The sequence below is a fragment of the Lottia gigantea genome (genome assembly GCF_000327385.1).
Source record: "Lottia gigantea unplaced genomic scaffold LOTGIsca_77, whole genome shotgun sequence".
In the NCBI taxonomy this organism is placed as follows: domain Eukaryota; kingdom Metazoa; phylum Mollusca; class Gastropoda; family Lottiidae; genus Lottia; species Lottia gigantea.
This window is the reverse complement of record NW_008710566.1, coordinates 674,474-690,842: the sequence shown is the minus strand read 5'-3', so window position 1 is coordinate 690,842 and position 16,369 is coordinate 674,474. Positions and strand designations below refer to the sequence as shown.

Here is a 16,369-nt window from a genome sequence, read left to right as displayed (position 1 = left end):
TTACCTGAATCACTCACAGGGGGAAACCGGGTTGAAAAATCCGAAGGACCTTCAGGTTAGTGAGCAAGCGTCTAACTCACTGAGCCAATGCGGCTTCCTGCTTTTGGTTCGAGGAGCCAGTACGAAAATTCATGCATTTTCTAAATTTCACAACTTTTGAGAGCACTGTCATATAATTCACTTAAATAATATTTAAATAGATCTAATTATCTATCCTATTATTCAAGTACATTAAAAACAAAATGTCAATAATAAACTAAGATATTGGAACACCATGAAAATAAAATTACTAGCACAGGCCTTTAAAATAAAATGTTAAAACTGCTAGGTTTGCAAAACTGTGTAAACAAAGGCCGCCCAATATAAAAGTGAACTGTGAGATGAAACCAACTAACTTGAACAGTGAAATGGGTCACTGCTAGCCTACACCTTTGCTGCATCACTTAGTAGACTTACCGACATTACCCTACTATCAAAACAAACACACGTGCGTTTGTTTACAAATGACCAATGTGTCAAATGCATGCTTATGTAGAATAACAGTCAACTCATAACCGAGAAAGATATCAACTCGCGGTAGACGAGAATGGCGATAAGACTTCACTGAGAAAAATTTCATGACAGCCGACACAAGAAAACATTCGCCCTCTTTCAAAACAAAATACTCACCAATCAACGGCCAGTGGATTAATTTTCACTATCCTAATGCACAACTGAACAGAAATATCACAAACGACCTGAATACTTTTCAAGTACTTAATGTTACAAATGAATTAATGAGTTATTTTAACTCGGGGGTTAATCGCCAGTCGTCGTTCTACTCGCATCACAATGAACAACCGAACAACACCTGCATATTTAATATCTACATACGCGTCTTAAATAGATCCGTCAAAAATTGAATTTTTCTCTCTAAAAATCGATGTTAGGAAAGGCAACATAAAATCACAAAGTGGTGTCGCACAATATAATTAATTTATTCCGAAATGCCCAAAAATCACGATTTTTTCTTAATTTATTTTTCTAATGAAATTCATCCGCTGGGTTTTTTTTTCTTCGCCATGCGAAAAATTCATGACGTCACAGACGGGGTTGTTTCTTGTTCTGAAAGCCATAAATGGGTGGACTATACCATTGCTTCAAAAAGGAATGTCAGCAAATTTTTCGAACTTTTTTTAAAAATTGATTTTCAAGTCTCATTTTCAAAAATAAATATCAAGCGAGTAGTAAGAAGAAAATTTAAAAGGAATCAATTCAAGAATAATCAAAAGAGTCTAGGCGATTTAATGAAATTTGTATCCAAGCTGTGTCCCCTATTTTAAAAGTGGTTGAGTTGAGTATAAGATAAAAGGTTATTATAGTAAACAATATAAGCACATGTTAATAGTTGATATTTGACAGTTACGCGATAACTGTCAATGCCGTGACACAGTTCATGATTTCATTCATAATAATAATCATGGTGTGAATTTCAGTGACACGTGCCGTCAGTGATGCAGTTCACTAAAGGGCTGTCAGGTATTTCATGCACGCACGTGCATTTAAATATTTTTAGTTTTAAGACTACGATCGACTATGCCTATCTGCAGGAATTTTATTGTTGTAAATGATGCATTTGGTGATTTGAAGTATTTTGACCATGTTATTTTTTCTGTTGTTTTTTGTTATTATTTTGAGGGAAGGGTAAGGTTGGAAGAGGGTCTTTAAGTCCATTTTAATATTTGAAATTTCTGTCCAAAAAATTTATTTTATGACAATAAATTGCAGAATTTTTAGTGTAAGAAATGAAATGCCAGTTAACTTTTAGGCTACTATTTTTAAATTTGCCTGTGAAAGTAAAGCCAGAAAATGAACCAATTTGTATTTTTACCATTGTTGTTTCATAATTTTGGTTTAAGTGTAGCTATAATACAAAGTTTGAAAAAAAACAAAACAATTTATCTTAAAAAAGTTGAACTTAAATGCATTTGTGAAGTCCAAATTATTCAGAAAAAGGCCTTCTATATTTTAAAGTTTTTTCAATCAGAATATGACAGTTAGGGAATATAAGCTCAGTGAGTGAATCAAAAATTGGTTGATTTTTTTTTGATTTTAAATATTTTGCAGGTCAGTCTAAAACCTCATATAATTATAAGTCAACAAAACATATGAAAGATGACAAAAATATCAGAAATGGTCGCCGACCAAAAATGCAGATGGGTTCAGATGGTAGAAATGCATGGAAACAGCTCAGAGCTGAGATGCGGAAGGGTGGCCTTCAGTCCAAAGAGAAAAAAGCCAAGGCTGCCTTAAAATCTGATGGACGAGCCAGAGTCTCAAGTGGGCCAAAATCTATTTCACCAAATAAAATGGCCGCCATGGATGCCAAATTTAAGACTCAGAGTCCAGAACCAACACGAAAATTTCCACAAATATCGGACATGATTGATCCAATAAAAGCAGCCAAAGAAAACAGCACAATGTTGGATATGACTGTCGCTCAAAAATGGAAATTGCCTGCAATAAAAGGTGCTGGCACAAGAAAAGGGGGATTTTTCGGTAGTTCTATTGGTGGTTTAGATGGTGGATTCAGAAGATCTTCTGACACCTCGGTGGCCAAAGGTCCACCAGAACATACACTAGCAATCCTGACTGATATTGCTCAGCAGAAAAAGAAGCGAATACAGCAGGAGTTACGAGATAAGCTAGATGGAATCAGCAGCCGAGTGAAAGCTGCACTGATGAATGCTGGGATTGATGATGATGAGGATGAAGTCAAAATGGATAAGGTGATGTTCTTATGCCTTTTTATTAAAAGTGCCTATCCAGTGCCTCAACTGGTTGAACCATGTCCACAGGTGGCACTCCTAAGGGGGGCCCCCTCACCAATCAAAAAATTCACGCGAGCATATTATAAGCATGTTAAATTGCCAGGATTGCAGGAAATGGGCCCCAACCCATCTAATTGAGCCACTGCCCCTATCTCCGTTGATGATCAGACTTTTACCTGGTTTTTACTATCTACTGTAACTTGAATGGGTATCTGTTTACTTTTTTTTTCAATATATCTTTGGAGTGTAAAAAGGTTTTCTAAATTTTGTGTGTATCAGAGACACTGATAGCATCAATTTGCACCATTCCAATTTTCAATCAGACATCTGTGGTTCCAGCATTTCTACTAAAACTTAGTGTTTTTTTTTTTACTAAGTGTTTTATGACATCACCCCCGGACTTATGTGATACAAGCAAATTTTGCAGGATTGACATCAGAATCCCTTTAAGAGTTTTTGTCATCTAATTTTTAGCTTAATCAACTCTCTGTACCACTTGTTAGAATTTAGAATTAGCAGCCGGTTTCACTTCAAACTTCTGAGACAGTCCTAAAATTTGTTTCCCATTTCTTGTATTTGCATTTGGCTGTGAAATGAATCAAAGTTTTGTGAAATGTTTTATTTTTAGCAGAAGCTTGCAGGAACTCTTCAGATGATTTCCATGGAATCCAGAAATAAAAGACAAAAGGTAATAATGACATATTTTTTGCAATATTTAAAGGGATTGTAAAGAGTTTTTCTAAATTTGTTTTCTAAATTTTTTATGTGTAACATGGGACACTGATAGCATCAATTTGTACCATTCCTATTTTCAATCAGTCTGTGGTTCCTGCAATTCCACTAAAACTAAGTGTTAGATGACGTCATAAGTGATCAGAGATGACATTCTTATGTATGCTTCCATTGTGGTCATTTTTTTGACAATTGCACTTTCATGAGTTGTTTCCCTTAACACATTGTTTCTAAGTACATTCTCCAAGCAGCTCTTTCAGATTGTTCATAGAGTTTATTTGTCATACAGGTTTGCAACTTGATATATCTTTCAGAGAGTCCACATAGTAAAATATTAGCTATGTATTTTTTATTGTAGATAGATGAAAGGAAGGATATTATTGGTAACATCAATGAATATCTGGGATCTTGTAAAGAACGTTATGGTTTGTTGGATAATGTGGCCACATGGATTGGTGTTGCTCAGGATGAATTGGTAGGTTCAGCTTTTTTGTTTTTGCGCCTTGGATGTTCAACCCCAGTCTTAAACTAGCTGCCCTGATGGGGGATTTTATATCTGAAACATAAAATGTTCGCAGCAGAGAAAGAGCTCTCATGGTCACCCTATGCAAACTCACCGCATAAGAGAAAATTTTTGAAGAATTACATTCCAGCATCAAATTTCACTTGAAACAAAATGAAATGAATGGAGTTTTACGTCCTACTTTTCTGCACCATGTGGGCTAATGAAGATGGGCAACGCCATGCAAGGTGCAATGAGGGAAATTTTGCCAGGAAAGCGGCATTAGCCTGCTCTCTTTTGATTTCCAACTGTCGAGGGGCGAGCACAGCCTGTAGCACACAGGGCCTCGGTTTATTGTCCCATCTGAACGACTAGACGCTTTTTCCATGTCAGCCCCTCTTACCTGCATCACTGACAGGGGGAAACCAGGTTGAAAAATCCGAAGGTATTATCTCGACCTATGCCGGGATTGAATCCTGGACCTTCAGGTTAGCGAGCAAGTGTCTAACTCACTGAGCCACCATGGCTCCCTGTTTCACTATAAAGTTTGTTGATATTTGTTGTCAATTTTTATACTTTATCTTCAGGAGAAAGAACTAATCCCAAGTGAAGAGTATGATCAGGCCATGACTGAAGCAGATATAGCTTACAATGATACAACGTAAGTCAGAACTAGGGTCATAGTGGTTTGAAACATCTTCCTTTATTCATGCCTCTGATAGATATTTTGACAGTTATTGGCTGGAATAGAGACAGAAAAACTAGGCCTGGAGATTTTCCACACCTCCACAACTGTTTTCTAACATTATTTTGAATTACTTTTACTATGACTGTATATTAGTGTTGGGCATCACCTTAACTTTCGTTTGTGACCCTTGAACTTTTGGCTGGGCACGCAGAAATGGTTTAAAAAATACTTTGAACTGCAGACATGACGTAAATGGTGAAGGGGTATATGATGGTAATTTTTTATGAACATAATCGATTGCAAAGTTTAATTTTCTATTATTATGTATTTTTGGGTTTTTTTGTAGAGATGATATGTATATTTTTACTGAGAATATCCAAAGATTTAAAAATCTAAGTCAACTTGTTTTACGTCAAGTAAGAAAAATCTTAGACAAGTAAGTAGAATGTTTCACTCAAAATTTATACTTCTGATTTCAAAATGGCCTGCCAATATATTCTTTATTGAATTCAGCGGATGCTGATATCACAAACTAGGTAGTTGTTGGTATTCGTAGTAGTTGGTAGTTGGATTGGTTCAAACTTGATGGTTCTGTGTTGGATGTTGGTTTGGTTGTTGATTCTTCGTTAGATCTGGTCGGGTCGAATGACATGGCGGTGAAACTCCGCCCTGGATGGTGTGGAGTGAGTCATTCGATCTCCTTCATTCTTCCAAACTCATTCTGATCATGGAATTTCTTGTTGATTGGTAGTCGAAATGGCTTTTGCATTGAATCACCCAATTATATGCACAATTTCTTAGAGATCAGTCTTTTAGATATTGGAGAAAAACCGAATTTGCTGGCCACCATTAAATTAAATGTCCAGTGTCTTAATCATTATTTTCACCATGAAAATCCATTTTTTTCCACTATTATGATTATTTGTAGGAAAGAAAAACATCAAGCGCCTAAAATTGTTGTTATGGATGGTAAGATATAAAGGGTTATTTTTCTAAATTATTTACAACTGGCCAGAGTAACAAACCTTTATGATCAATCCAAGCAGAGGTCAAAATAATAGCTTTGGAATTATCACCTGGGCAGCCCCTGGCGTAGGTCAGAAAGTCTAACATGGAAAAATATGTTTCAGTCATTCAGACGGGTCAATAAACCAAGTCCATATGTACTGCAGACTTCATTCACATTTTTTAGGTAACTTTACATTGAAAAAACAGAATCATTGAATATGTGTAGCTATCCTGGCAAAAATTTCCCTCATTGCACACTTCATGGCCATTGCCTGTCTTCTTTGGCTTTACAGAGTTCTGTTTAGTAGAGTGCATCTCCATTTCCATTTTTTACATTTCAGATCACACATTGTTAAGTGGTAAAGTGAAATGGGAAAAAGGAATTTCTAGCGTAACCAATCTGCTAGAAGAAGCTTCTAAATGGGTTAAAGGAATTCAACTTAGAAATGGTAAGCTGAAATTTGTCATTTTTATACGGTCCGTGCATTCACATTTCGTGTAGGCGCGATAGAGGCTACAGTTTTTATACGATCTTGATGAAACTTGGTATTCATGTATATAGTTCTCGGACAAGTTCGAAATTGGTAATAATCGGAAGAACGGTTTCAGAGTTATTGCCCTTGACTTAGTAAAAACGTGTCAAATTTGACTTGTAGGCACGATAGAGACTACAGTTTTTATCTGATCTTGATGAAACTTGGTATGCATGTATGTATTGATGAGATCTCAGTCAAGTTCAAAATTGGTAATAATCAGATGAATTGTTTTAGAGTTATTGCCCTTGACTTAGTAAAAACGCATCAAATTTGACTTGTAGGCACGATAGAGACTACAGTTTCTATCCGATCTTCATGAAACTTATGCATGTATATATTGATGAGATCTCAGTCAAGTTCGAAATTGGTAATTATCGGATGAACTGTTTCAGAGTTATTGCCCTTGACTTATTAAAAACGTGTCAAATTTGGCTTGTAGGCATGGTAGAGACTACAGTTTTTATCTGATCTAGATATTCATATAATATATTGATGAGATCTCAATCAAGTTAGATTCTTTTCAGCTATTAAGAATGGTAAAAAACAATATGCATTTATCGTCAAAGCCATGGATAGAAAGCTGAATGAGTTAGCGATAGCTACCAAAAACTTTGAAGATTCCAAAATAGTAGGTCCAGTAATTTATTTTCATATATTTGTACAGTTTGGGAGTAAATGGTAATTCTTACTATAGATATGACTATAGAATCTTAGAGAAACTTTGGTTTCAATAATTACTAGGAACTGGTGGGGTTTGAGAGACATATTGTGGGTGACCGCTTGAAACCTCGTATAACAAAGTATGACGCGGAATTACTTTTCGAGAAAAATGCAAAAAACTATTTGTACACGTATTTTGTTCAAATATTCTTTATCATTTTTTTTACCGCTGTACGTGGTTTTCATTCTTTGAAAATATAAACCTCGTATAACAATTTGAGATCTCCGGCCTATTGAACCAATAACTCGTATAATAATACAGTATACAAGGTTTTTCATTTTCATCAGCAGAAAAGGAACATTGAACCTCGTATAATAATATATTTTACAAGGTTTTAAATCTGACTGTTTATATACGTGTTATTTAATTAGTGCTTTTTGGGTTATTTACAATCAAGCTAAGAATACGAGGTTTTGATCACAAGATCTGCGCTTTTACGAGCTTTAGAACGGTACCAAAAAGTCAAAATGACCAAATATGGCGTATCAAGGTTTCAAGCGGTCACCGACGATATTGAATGACTGCTGCATTTAAACGCGGTTCATCTAGTCTATTAATAGCTCTTATAGACTGTCAAAGATCTGAATAAATGCTCAGATCACCTACAATATAGATCTATTTATATTTTGTTTCATTTATTTTCTGTGGTTAATTCCATTTATTCGAGATTTTTTTTCTTACTCTTATTCACTAAATATGTGATTGTGTGAATTCATAAGCGTGGAAATCACAAAATTTGTTTCTATAATATTTTGATTGTCACATTTCAGAAATTAAGCTTAGCGAGTTCCAGGGAGGAAAGGTATGTCAAGGACCAATCAGAAGCTAGACGGGAAATCTTGACCTTGAGAAATTCCTTAGATGATCTTGCAAATCAGTTGGTAAGAAACTTTATTTGTTGCTTGGATGTCAAACAAATGGTGGTTGTGGGCTCTGATCTCGATCACCATGTGGAAGTCTTATGATTTTGAATGTGTCATTCGTCCAATTTTTCAGACAACTATACATGGGTATAAATATTTGGGGTTTGATTATTTATTGATTAAGAGGTTTTTACAAGGACCAGCTGGTAAAAAGGATCCTTTGCAAACCTAAGTTGTTTACGAAGCCCCTTAGGCGCAATTTTCAATACTTTTATAAAATATTTCGTTTGAACGAAATAATTAATTCATTTAAACGAAATAAGTTATTCGATTAAACAAAATAATTATTTCGTTAAAATGAAATAAAAAATGTATTTTGTTTAAACAAAATAATTATTTCATTTAAATGAAAAATCATTTCGTTTTAAACAAAATATTTTATAAAAGTACGGAAAATTGCGCCTAAGGGGCTCCATAGTTGTTATCCTTGTTTCTTTTTTTTTTTTTTTCTTTCTTTTCTGTCTTTTTTTTCTGTTATTTCTTTGGCCTGTCATAAGTTTTCCATTGTTTTTATGGAGAATAATATTTTGTAGAGAATGGCCCTGGACAGAAATGACAAATTGTTGATAAAAATTGGTAAACTAGAGATTGTGGTCAGAGATTTAAAGGAAGAGCTCGCTAAACTTCCTCCTACCCCACCCCCAATAATCGTACCAGAACCTCAACCAGAATTATTAGCACCCCCTTCACCAACTAAAACTCCCACACCACCACCTGTTACAGTTGAACACCCAAGTAAGAAATTATCTATAATTTTATATTTCCCTCATTGAACACTGCATGGGCATTGTCTGTGTATATTAGTAACAGAAGGCAGAAGCAACAGAATGATGCAAATAAATCTCAATTTCTGTTTGCTAAAAGACCATGCATAAAGGCGGTTTTCCACGAAACAATTTTTTGGCGCAAAGCGAAATTTTTCGTCGCAAAATAAAAGCGCTCGACGAATTTTGATTTCCACTGTCATCGAAGATTGACGTTATCGCTATTTTAACGTCCTTGCCCATCAGCGACAAAATGGCGGCATTCAACAAAGCCCTGCTATTAAGCTAGAGTCTATATTAACTAGTTCTAATTATTTTCCAGATTTTGTTTTATTTCCTCTGGATCCAATGAAATTCGTGGGCCTAGAGTTTGTTTGGACTGATAAGTCGGCTATACCGTTTTCTGCCATCTTTGACGTCATGACACTATGACGCTGTTAGCCAAAATTCTCGCATCTGATTGGATAAGCTAAATACGTGAAAAATCTTGTCGCGTAAAAAAGTAGAACCTATACCTACTTCTTTTTTGCTGCAAATTCTAGTACTTCTTATCAATACGCATGCGCCTGTACGAAAAAATGGCTTCGTGCGAAAAAAATCAACCCGCGGAAAACAGTCAATCTCTTTAAGGTCATACACTGCATGGCTCTGCCCGTCTTTCGCAAAGATTTGGCATGGAGGTGTTCATTTCATATTATTTTCCTTGGTTATTGCATCTTGGCAGGAGAAAAGTTCAGTCTGTAGTAACTTGGATTGTTGTCTGCTAGGTGATAAGGTACCATGGGTTTGAATCTTGCTCAAGTTCAAAAAAATTCTGATGCTTTGACTTGTTAGTTGCCCTCGCCGTCTTTCCCTACATCTGAACAAGAGGGTGTAAAACTCTGTTTTATTTGATGTATTGTAGTAAATATTGAACTAAAAGAAAGAGTAGAGAATCTAGAAGATGAGATTAGTGATTATAAAGTAATTATTGGTGAACTACAAGATAGAATTATGATGCTAGAAAACAATGTCGTCAAGGAACAAAGTAAGAAATTTTAACCCTTAAAGATGGGTTCCCTTATTTTCATTTATGAAAATGAAAATGCTAATACTTATATGAATAGAAAGTAGAGGTGTTCTTATGACTTGGAAAAATACCAGCTTGTCTCACATGTCCATAATTAATTCATAATTAGCTAAATTAGAAGAGAATTATCAGCGGAATTTCAATGAGTGGCCGATCAAAAAAGGTCAAAAAGTCTTTTTTTGTTTATTCAAACTGTACATACATGGACATTTTTGATTGTCTCTTAATTATATGCAATAAGAACATAATGATTTGATTAAGAATAGATGATAATTCATCAATTAACCAATAAATGAAATAGTTTGCTTAATTTGACACTAAAAAATAAGGAACCCCAACTTTAAATAAGCTTACTTATATATTATTACAGATAAAATCAAGACACTGCGAGGTAATCTAGATAAAGCTAATAAAGCTCTATCTCAGGCTCAGAACAACCCACCAGCACCACATACAACTCCAGAGCTAAAGATGGAAATTAAAATGGACATACAGCCAGATACAGTAAGTTTGGGAATTTTTTATTCATTTCTTAGTTTTCCAGTGGCGTTATAACTTTATATGACATCACTTGATAACAGCTGCTTTACCAGCTGCTAGGGTATTGTATCATGTAATAATGTGGTTTGTAGAGCAGCTGCTAGGGTATTGTATCATGTACTAATGTGGTTTGTAGAGCAGCTGCTAGGGAATTGTATCATGTAATGTGGTTTGTAGAGCAGCTGCTAGGGTATTGTATAATGTAATAATGTGGTTTGTAGAGCAGCTGCTAGGGTATTGTATCATGTAATAATGTGGTTTGTAGAGCAGTTGCTAGGGTATTGTATCATGTAATAATGTGGTTTGTAGAGCAGCTGCTAGGGTATTGTATCATGTAATAATGTGGTTTGTAGAGCAGCTGCTAGTAGGCCCTTCTGAAAAGGGTTAATACAGAAGACATAAAGTTTCTCCTTTCCATTCATTTTCATGATTTTGGGCATTTTAGGATATATTTTAGGGTTCTGCAAATTTGGAAACAAACTTCATTTCTGAGTTTAGTTGTTTCTGTCACAAAGTCTGCTTCCATGATAAGATTGCTCATGCTATTTTGATATTTTTTGGTTCATAATTTGGCTATTTGGTATTTTGGTTTGTTAACTAAGTATCCCTTCTAGAGAGTTCACATACCTTATAATCATATTGATATTTTTTTGGGGGTTATCTAGTCTGGAGGCAGTGGATATAACAATCAACAACAACAACAACAACAACAACAACAACAACAACAACAACAACAACAACAACAACAACAACAACAACAACAACAACAACAACAACAACAAGATGGCCAACAAGCTTTTAAACTAAGTGAAGCCAGTGCCAATTATTATAAAACCTTATTGTCAGGAATGAAGAAAGATTTTGTACAGGAAATGGACAGGCTTAAAGAACATGTTAAAAAAGAGGGTCATAGGTAGGATACTACTTTCTTTGATTTCTGATTTGATTAAAATTCAGGGACCTGTTTCACCAAAACTTAATTGAAATCAAGATTTGAGAAATACAGTGATCTCATTCTAGTCTGATGACATCTACTTTAACCAATCAAATTCTGTCACTCTCTCACAAAATGCCAGCACAGGAGAGGGCTGAAATTTGATTGGTTAAAGCAATGGTAGGTCAAAAGGTTAATTTGACGAATGTTCAAGAGGCCAGTCTTTAGACTCTAACTAAAGTGACTATGCTAAAAAAAAAAAAAAACAGAATGAAAGTTTGGTCTAACTTTAATTAGACTGATTTAACATCAAAATTTTGTGATTGACAAATCAGATGACTTGAAAAGTTGAATCAAGATGTTAAGAATTGCAGCAATCTGATTGGTTGTTACAATTTTTAAAAAATGAATTTCTAGTTGATTAATTAAATTTAATTTTAGTGATTGTTTTTGCGAGACTGGCCCTAGAACTTGATGTTTCTTCTAGCATTTTGTATTGGACATTAAATGAGACTCTGTGTGATACAGGGTATGGACATCAGAGATCCCTCAACAGTTGAAGTTTACATTGTCCTATATTCTCAAACATAGAGATAAATGTTCATTCACCCACTTTACAATTTTGAGATATTTCATGCACGGCAGCAATTATTTAGCCAACACTCAATCAATCGTTTTGTACTTGTTGAATATTAACATGTTTTATTTCCTAAAGCATACTCTAGGTAGGTGAAGGTAAGATTGAATTATTATAATATATTCCATCTTGAATAATCCAGGCTACATATTCTCGAAACGATCTTAGCCCTAGGATATCCTAGAAACAGTGTTATGACTCTAGGACATCCTATCGCTGAGATCGTTTCGAGAATACATTACCAGTATAGCTATCTGACCCTTGCTTTTCTGTCTAATTCATTGAACTCATTCCATGTCTACCTCATTTGATTTCTTGTGGGTTTTGGCTGCTGTTCGGTATAATTGGTTTTCTGTGACAATTGCTATCTGCATGCTTACTAGTCATGGCAATTTAAATTCTTATTAATTGCTTTTGTAATAGTGGTAATGCTCAAGTGGTTCCTAATACTTTATCCTAAGCTACAATCTATCCTAAGCTACAATTTATCCAACTACAATTTATCCTAAGCTACAATTTATCCAACTACAATTTATCCTTAGCTACGATTGATAGCTAAAATTTATCCTTAGCTACAATTTATCCTTAGCTACAATTTTTCCTAAGCTATAATTTATCCTTAGCTACAATTTATCCTTAGCTACAATTTTTCCTAAGCTATAATTTATCCTTAGCTACAATTTATAGCTACAATTTATCCTTAGCTACAATTTATCCTTAGCTACAATTTATCCTTAGCTACAATTTTTCCTAATCTATAATTTATCCTTAGCTACAATTTATAGCTACAATTTATCCTAAGCTATAAATTGTGGATATCCAATCTTGTAGTCATTATTTCAGAACGGATAATTTCAGCACATATTTTAGACTTTGTATGAGTATCAGGGACACATGGCTTCTATTTCAAATTTTCTGTCCAACGTCTATGATTTCTATATATTCCAGACTTTGGACCAGATTATGAATTCAAATTAAAGTTGTAGATATGTTCCAGATATGCATAAAAAAAAGCCAGAAAACTTCTCTTGTATCTCTTTAAGGTCATATGAACTACATGTCAAATACCAAAGCTTCACATTCATCATTGTCATTTTCTTTCTCAAATTCTAGAACAGAAGCTGTTGTTCGTCGTGTAGAGAATTCACATAAAGATCAGATAGTAGTTATCCAAAAGATGCTATCAGAATTCTCAGAGCCATGATGCACTTCCGCGATCAAATAGCAATAGCTCTGGAAAAAGAAGGTCATCCTGAACCAGCTACACAACTTCATAAATTACCTAAACTGATACCAGATGATGTTAGTATATTTTAAATTTTTAATTCCATTAGGTACTGACTGTGATCTTTCGCTCCTATCTAAGACTACTTCTGAATTTTTGATTTTTTTTTTTTAGTTAAAGTGATATTGTGGTAGTAGTCATTGGTAAGGCAGGGTATACTAGCCCATCTAAAAATCTGTGGCCATTCTTTTGTTCCAAACTTGTCTCAAAATGTAGTTTTACTTGTTCAACTGTAGTAGAGACACAGGCTGAAATGCCAAAGGTCAGTTGTCTAATGATCACATAGCGTGAAACTCTGTTTTAATATCTCTATAAAATTTCTATGTATATTATTCAGATAAAAACAGATCCGAAAGAAATTTTATCTCGTATGTCAATAGGCTGTGTTGAATGTAAGTTGGTTTTTTTCATTAACTTTCTCTTTCTATCCTTTATTCATTCTTTATTTATCTTAACCATTCATCTTGTTCATTTTACCTATGTTAATCATTCTACCCACTCTGTTCATGTTGTTCATTCTACCCACTCTGTTCATGTTGTTCATTCTACCCACTCTGTTCATGTTGTTCACTTTATTCATTCTGCTCATCTTACTTGATGCTTTTTTTTTTGTTAAACCTGCTCTATTCACCCACCCATTTTGTTCATCTTGTTTACTCAAACCATTCTGTTCACCTTCTGCAACTGACCTATGTTCATTTTGTTCATCCTACCCATTTTGTTTATCTTGTTCATCCTACCCATTTTGTTTATCTTGTTCATCCTACCCATTCTGTTTATCTTGTTCATCCTTCCCATTTTGTTTATCTTGTTCAACCTACCCATTTTGTTTATCTTGTTCATCCTACCCATTCTGTTTATCTTGTTCATCCTTCCCATTTTGTTTATCTTGTCCATCCGACCCATTTTGTTATCTTGTTCACCGCACCCATTTTGTTATCTTGTTCACCCTACCCATTTTGTTTATCTTGTTCATCCTACCCATTTTGTTTATCTTGTTCATCCTACCCATTTTGTTTATCTTGTTCATCCTTCCCATTTTGTTTATCTTTTCCATCCTACCCATTCTGTTTATCTTGTTCACCGTAACCATTTTGTTATCCTGTTCACCCTACCCATTCTGTTTATCTTGGTCACCTCACCCATTCTAATTATCTTGGTCATCCTACCCATTCTGTTTATCTTGTTCACCCTACCAATTCTGTTTATCTTGTCCACCTGACCTATTCTTTTTATCTTATTCAAGCTACTCACTCTGTTATCATGTTCATCTTACCCATTCTGTTTATGTTGTTCATCTGACCCTTTCTGTTCATCATACCCGTTCTGTTCATCTTGTTCATCTATTTGGAATACTTTCAGTTTTACATGGTATGGAGAGTATATTGAGCCATACTCTGATGACTATTAGGATTATGAGTAAATTTAACTCTGGACAGGGTAATGAAAGTGGTGTTGTCAAACAGATGGCGGTAGGACTTACTTTTATATCTCTTTGTTTTGGGATATGTCTCACATGATTGGACAAAATATACAAGCTGATGACATCTAACCCATTGTCCAGATGGTCCATCTTGTAACCGGGTAAAATGTCCCTCATTGTACAGTACATGGAGTTACATGTCTTCATTACTAATAGAGAACAGCACAATCCTGTTAAAATGAGGCGAAAAGGGGTCTGTGTGGAATCTGAAATATATAATTGAAAGAAAGAAAAATTCTAAAGTTGGGCTGTTCTTCAAAAGTAGGGCACTTGGCTCCATTACTATATGGGGAGGCAGCCGCAGTGGCTCAGTGAGTTAGACGCTTGCTCGCGAACCTGAAGGTCCAGGGTTCAAGTCCCATCAATCATAGGTCGAGATAATACCTTCAAATCTTTCAACCCAGTTTCCCCTTGTCAGTGATGCAGGTGAGAGGGGCTGACATGGAAAAAGCGTCTAGTCGTTCGGATGGGACAATAAATCGGGGCCCCGTGTGCTACAGGCTGTGCACGTTAAAGATCCCTCGACAGTTGGAAATCTAAAAAGAGCAGGCTAATGCCGCTGTCCTCATTGCACCCTGCATGGCGTTGCCCGTCTTCATTAGCCCACATGGTGCAGAAAAGTAGGACGTAAAACTCCATTCATTTCATTTCCATTACTAAATGGCTTTGCATCTTATGATCTAATAAATTGTAGAATATAAGGGTGTAAAACTCCAATCTATTGTAGGATCGAGTTGAGAAGATAAGACGTGTTAAAACTATATCTACAAGCACGGCTGAGAGGTTGCAATCCAAACGAAAAAAGCTAGAGGTACAGAAAGACGATTTCAAAGCAGATCAGAAGGTAACCAACTTTAAACTTTTTCCCTTTCTATGCCTCAGTCATGACTTCATTTGGCTAAAGTCAAAACGGAAAGGTGAGACAAAAACCCCATTTCATTTTATTTCCAATTAGACCAAAGTTTCTTTTAGCTTTTATTTTAGATACAGCCACTTCAATTTAGGTCTAAAGGCGGCCCTCTTTAACGTTCCTCAAATTAACCTTTTGACCTGACTCAATGACATCTGGTTTAACCAATCAAATTTGTACCCTCTCCAGCCCTGGGATTTTGTGATGCAGTGTTTATTAGGTTTAGTTGAAGAGAGATGTTGTTAGACCCTAACTGAAATGTCTATACTGAAATAAAATCTAATAAAAAGTGGAACAAAAGTTTGGTCTCATTTGAATTAGACTGGATAAATTTATTTCTGGACTTATCATTATTATATTTAATTAAGGAAATGAAGTATGACTCTCTATTAGGAAGATATAAAATAGTCTGGAACATGTTTCTAAATATGACTAAAGAAATGAACATCTTGTAAGTTAGCTTTTCTTTATTCTATGATAAACTAACTTGAATTGATAACTTTATATTTGCCTTACCAGCTGAAGGAACTACATTTCATTTAAAGAAAGCTTTTCAGAAGTTAAAAAGTAGCACATTTTAAATTTCTTCAATAAATAACCTAAGGTGCATGATTTGCCAGTTTTAGGGGTTGGTTAAAGTGATACTACGTCTTAGAATGAACATAAAATTTAATTCTCAAGAATGGTCAATATGAGTATATATTCATCAGTGAACTTACCTGGTGTCATAAAGTTACAACAGAATCCCTGTTAAATCTAGAAAATTGGAAAATTCATAAAACTAAGTAATTATTGAAAAACGCTTAATCATAATATTAAGCGTTTTT

General features: G+C 34.9%; 2 protein-coding genes across 2 annotated transcripts; one reads left to right on the top strand and one right to left on the bottom strand.

The window, feature by feature from the left end:
* Nucleotides 1–1,493: 1,493 nt before the first annotated feature.
* Nucleotides 1,494–8,092, top strand: LOTGIDRAFT_168631 (hypothetical protein; the record flags this gene model as incomplete). Its single annotated transcript, XM_009066516.1, has 11 exons — nucleotides 1,494–1,518; nucleotides 2,107–2,768; nucleotides 3,439–3,498; nucleotides 3,901–4,017; nucleotides 4,632–4,705; nucleotides 5,079–5,168; nucleotides 5,661–5,701; nucleotides 6,082–6,189; nucleotides 6,801–6,904; nucleotides 7,768–7,878; nucleotides 7,994–8,092. 11 exons carry the CDS (start codon nucleotides 1,494–1,496, stop codon nucleotides 8,090–8,092), a joined length of 1,491 nt encoding a protein of 496 aa, XP_009064764.1.
* Nucleotides 8,093–13,806: 5,714 nt separating this feature from the next.
* Nucleotides 13,807–14,046, bottom strand: LOTGIDRAFT_132031 (hypothetical protein; the record flags this gene model as incomplete). Its single annotated transcript, XM_009066515.1, has 1 exon — nucleotides 13,807–14,046. One exon carries the CDS (start codon nucleotides 14,044–14,046, stop codon nucleotides 13,807–13,809), a length of 240 nt encoding a protein of 79 aa, XP_009064763.1.
* Between the last annotated feature and the right edge of the window lie 2,323 nt (nucleotides 14,047–16,369).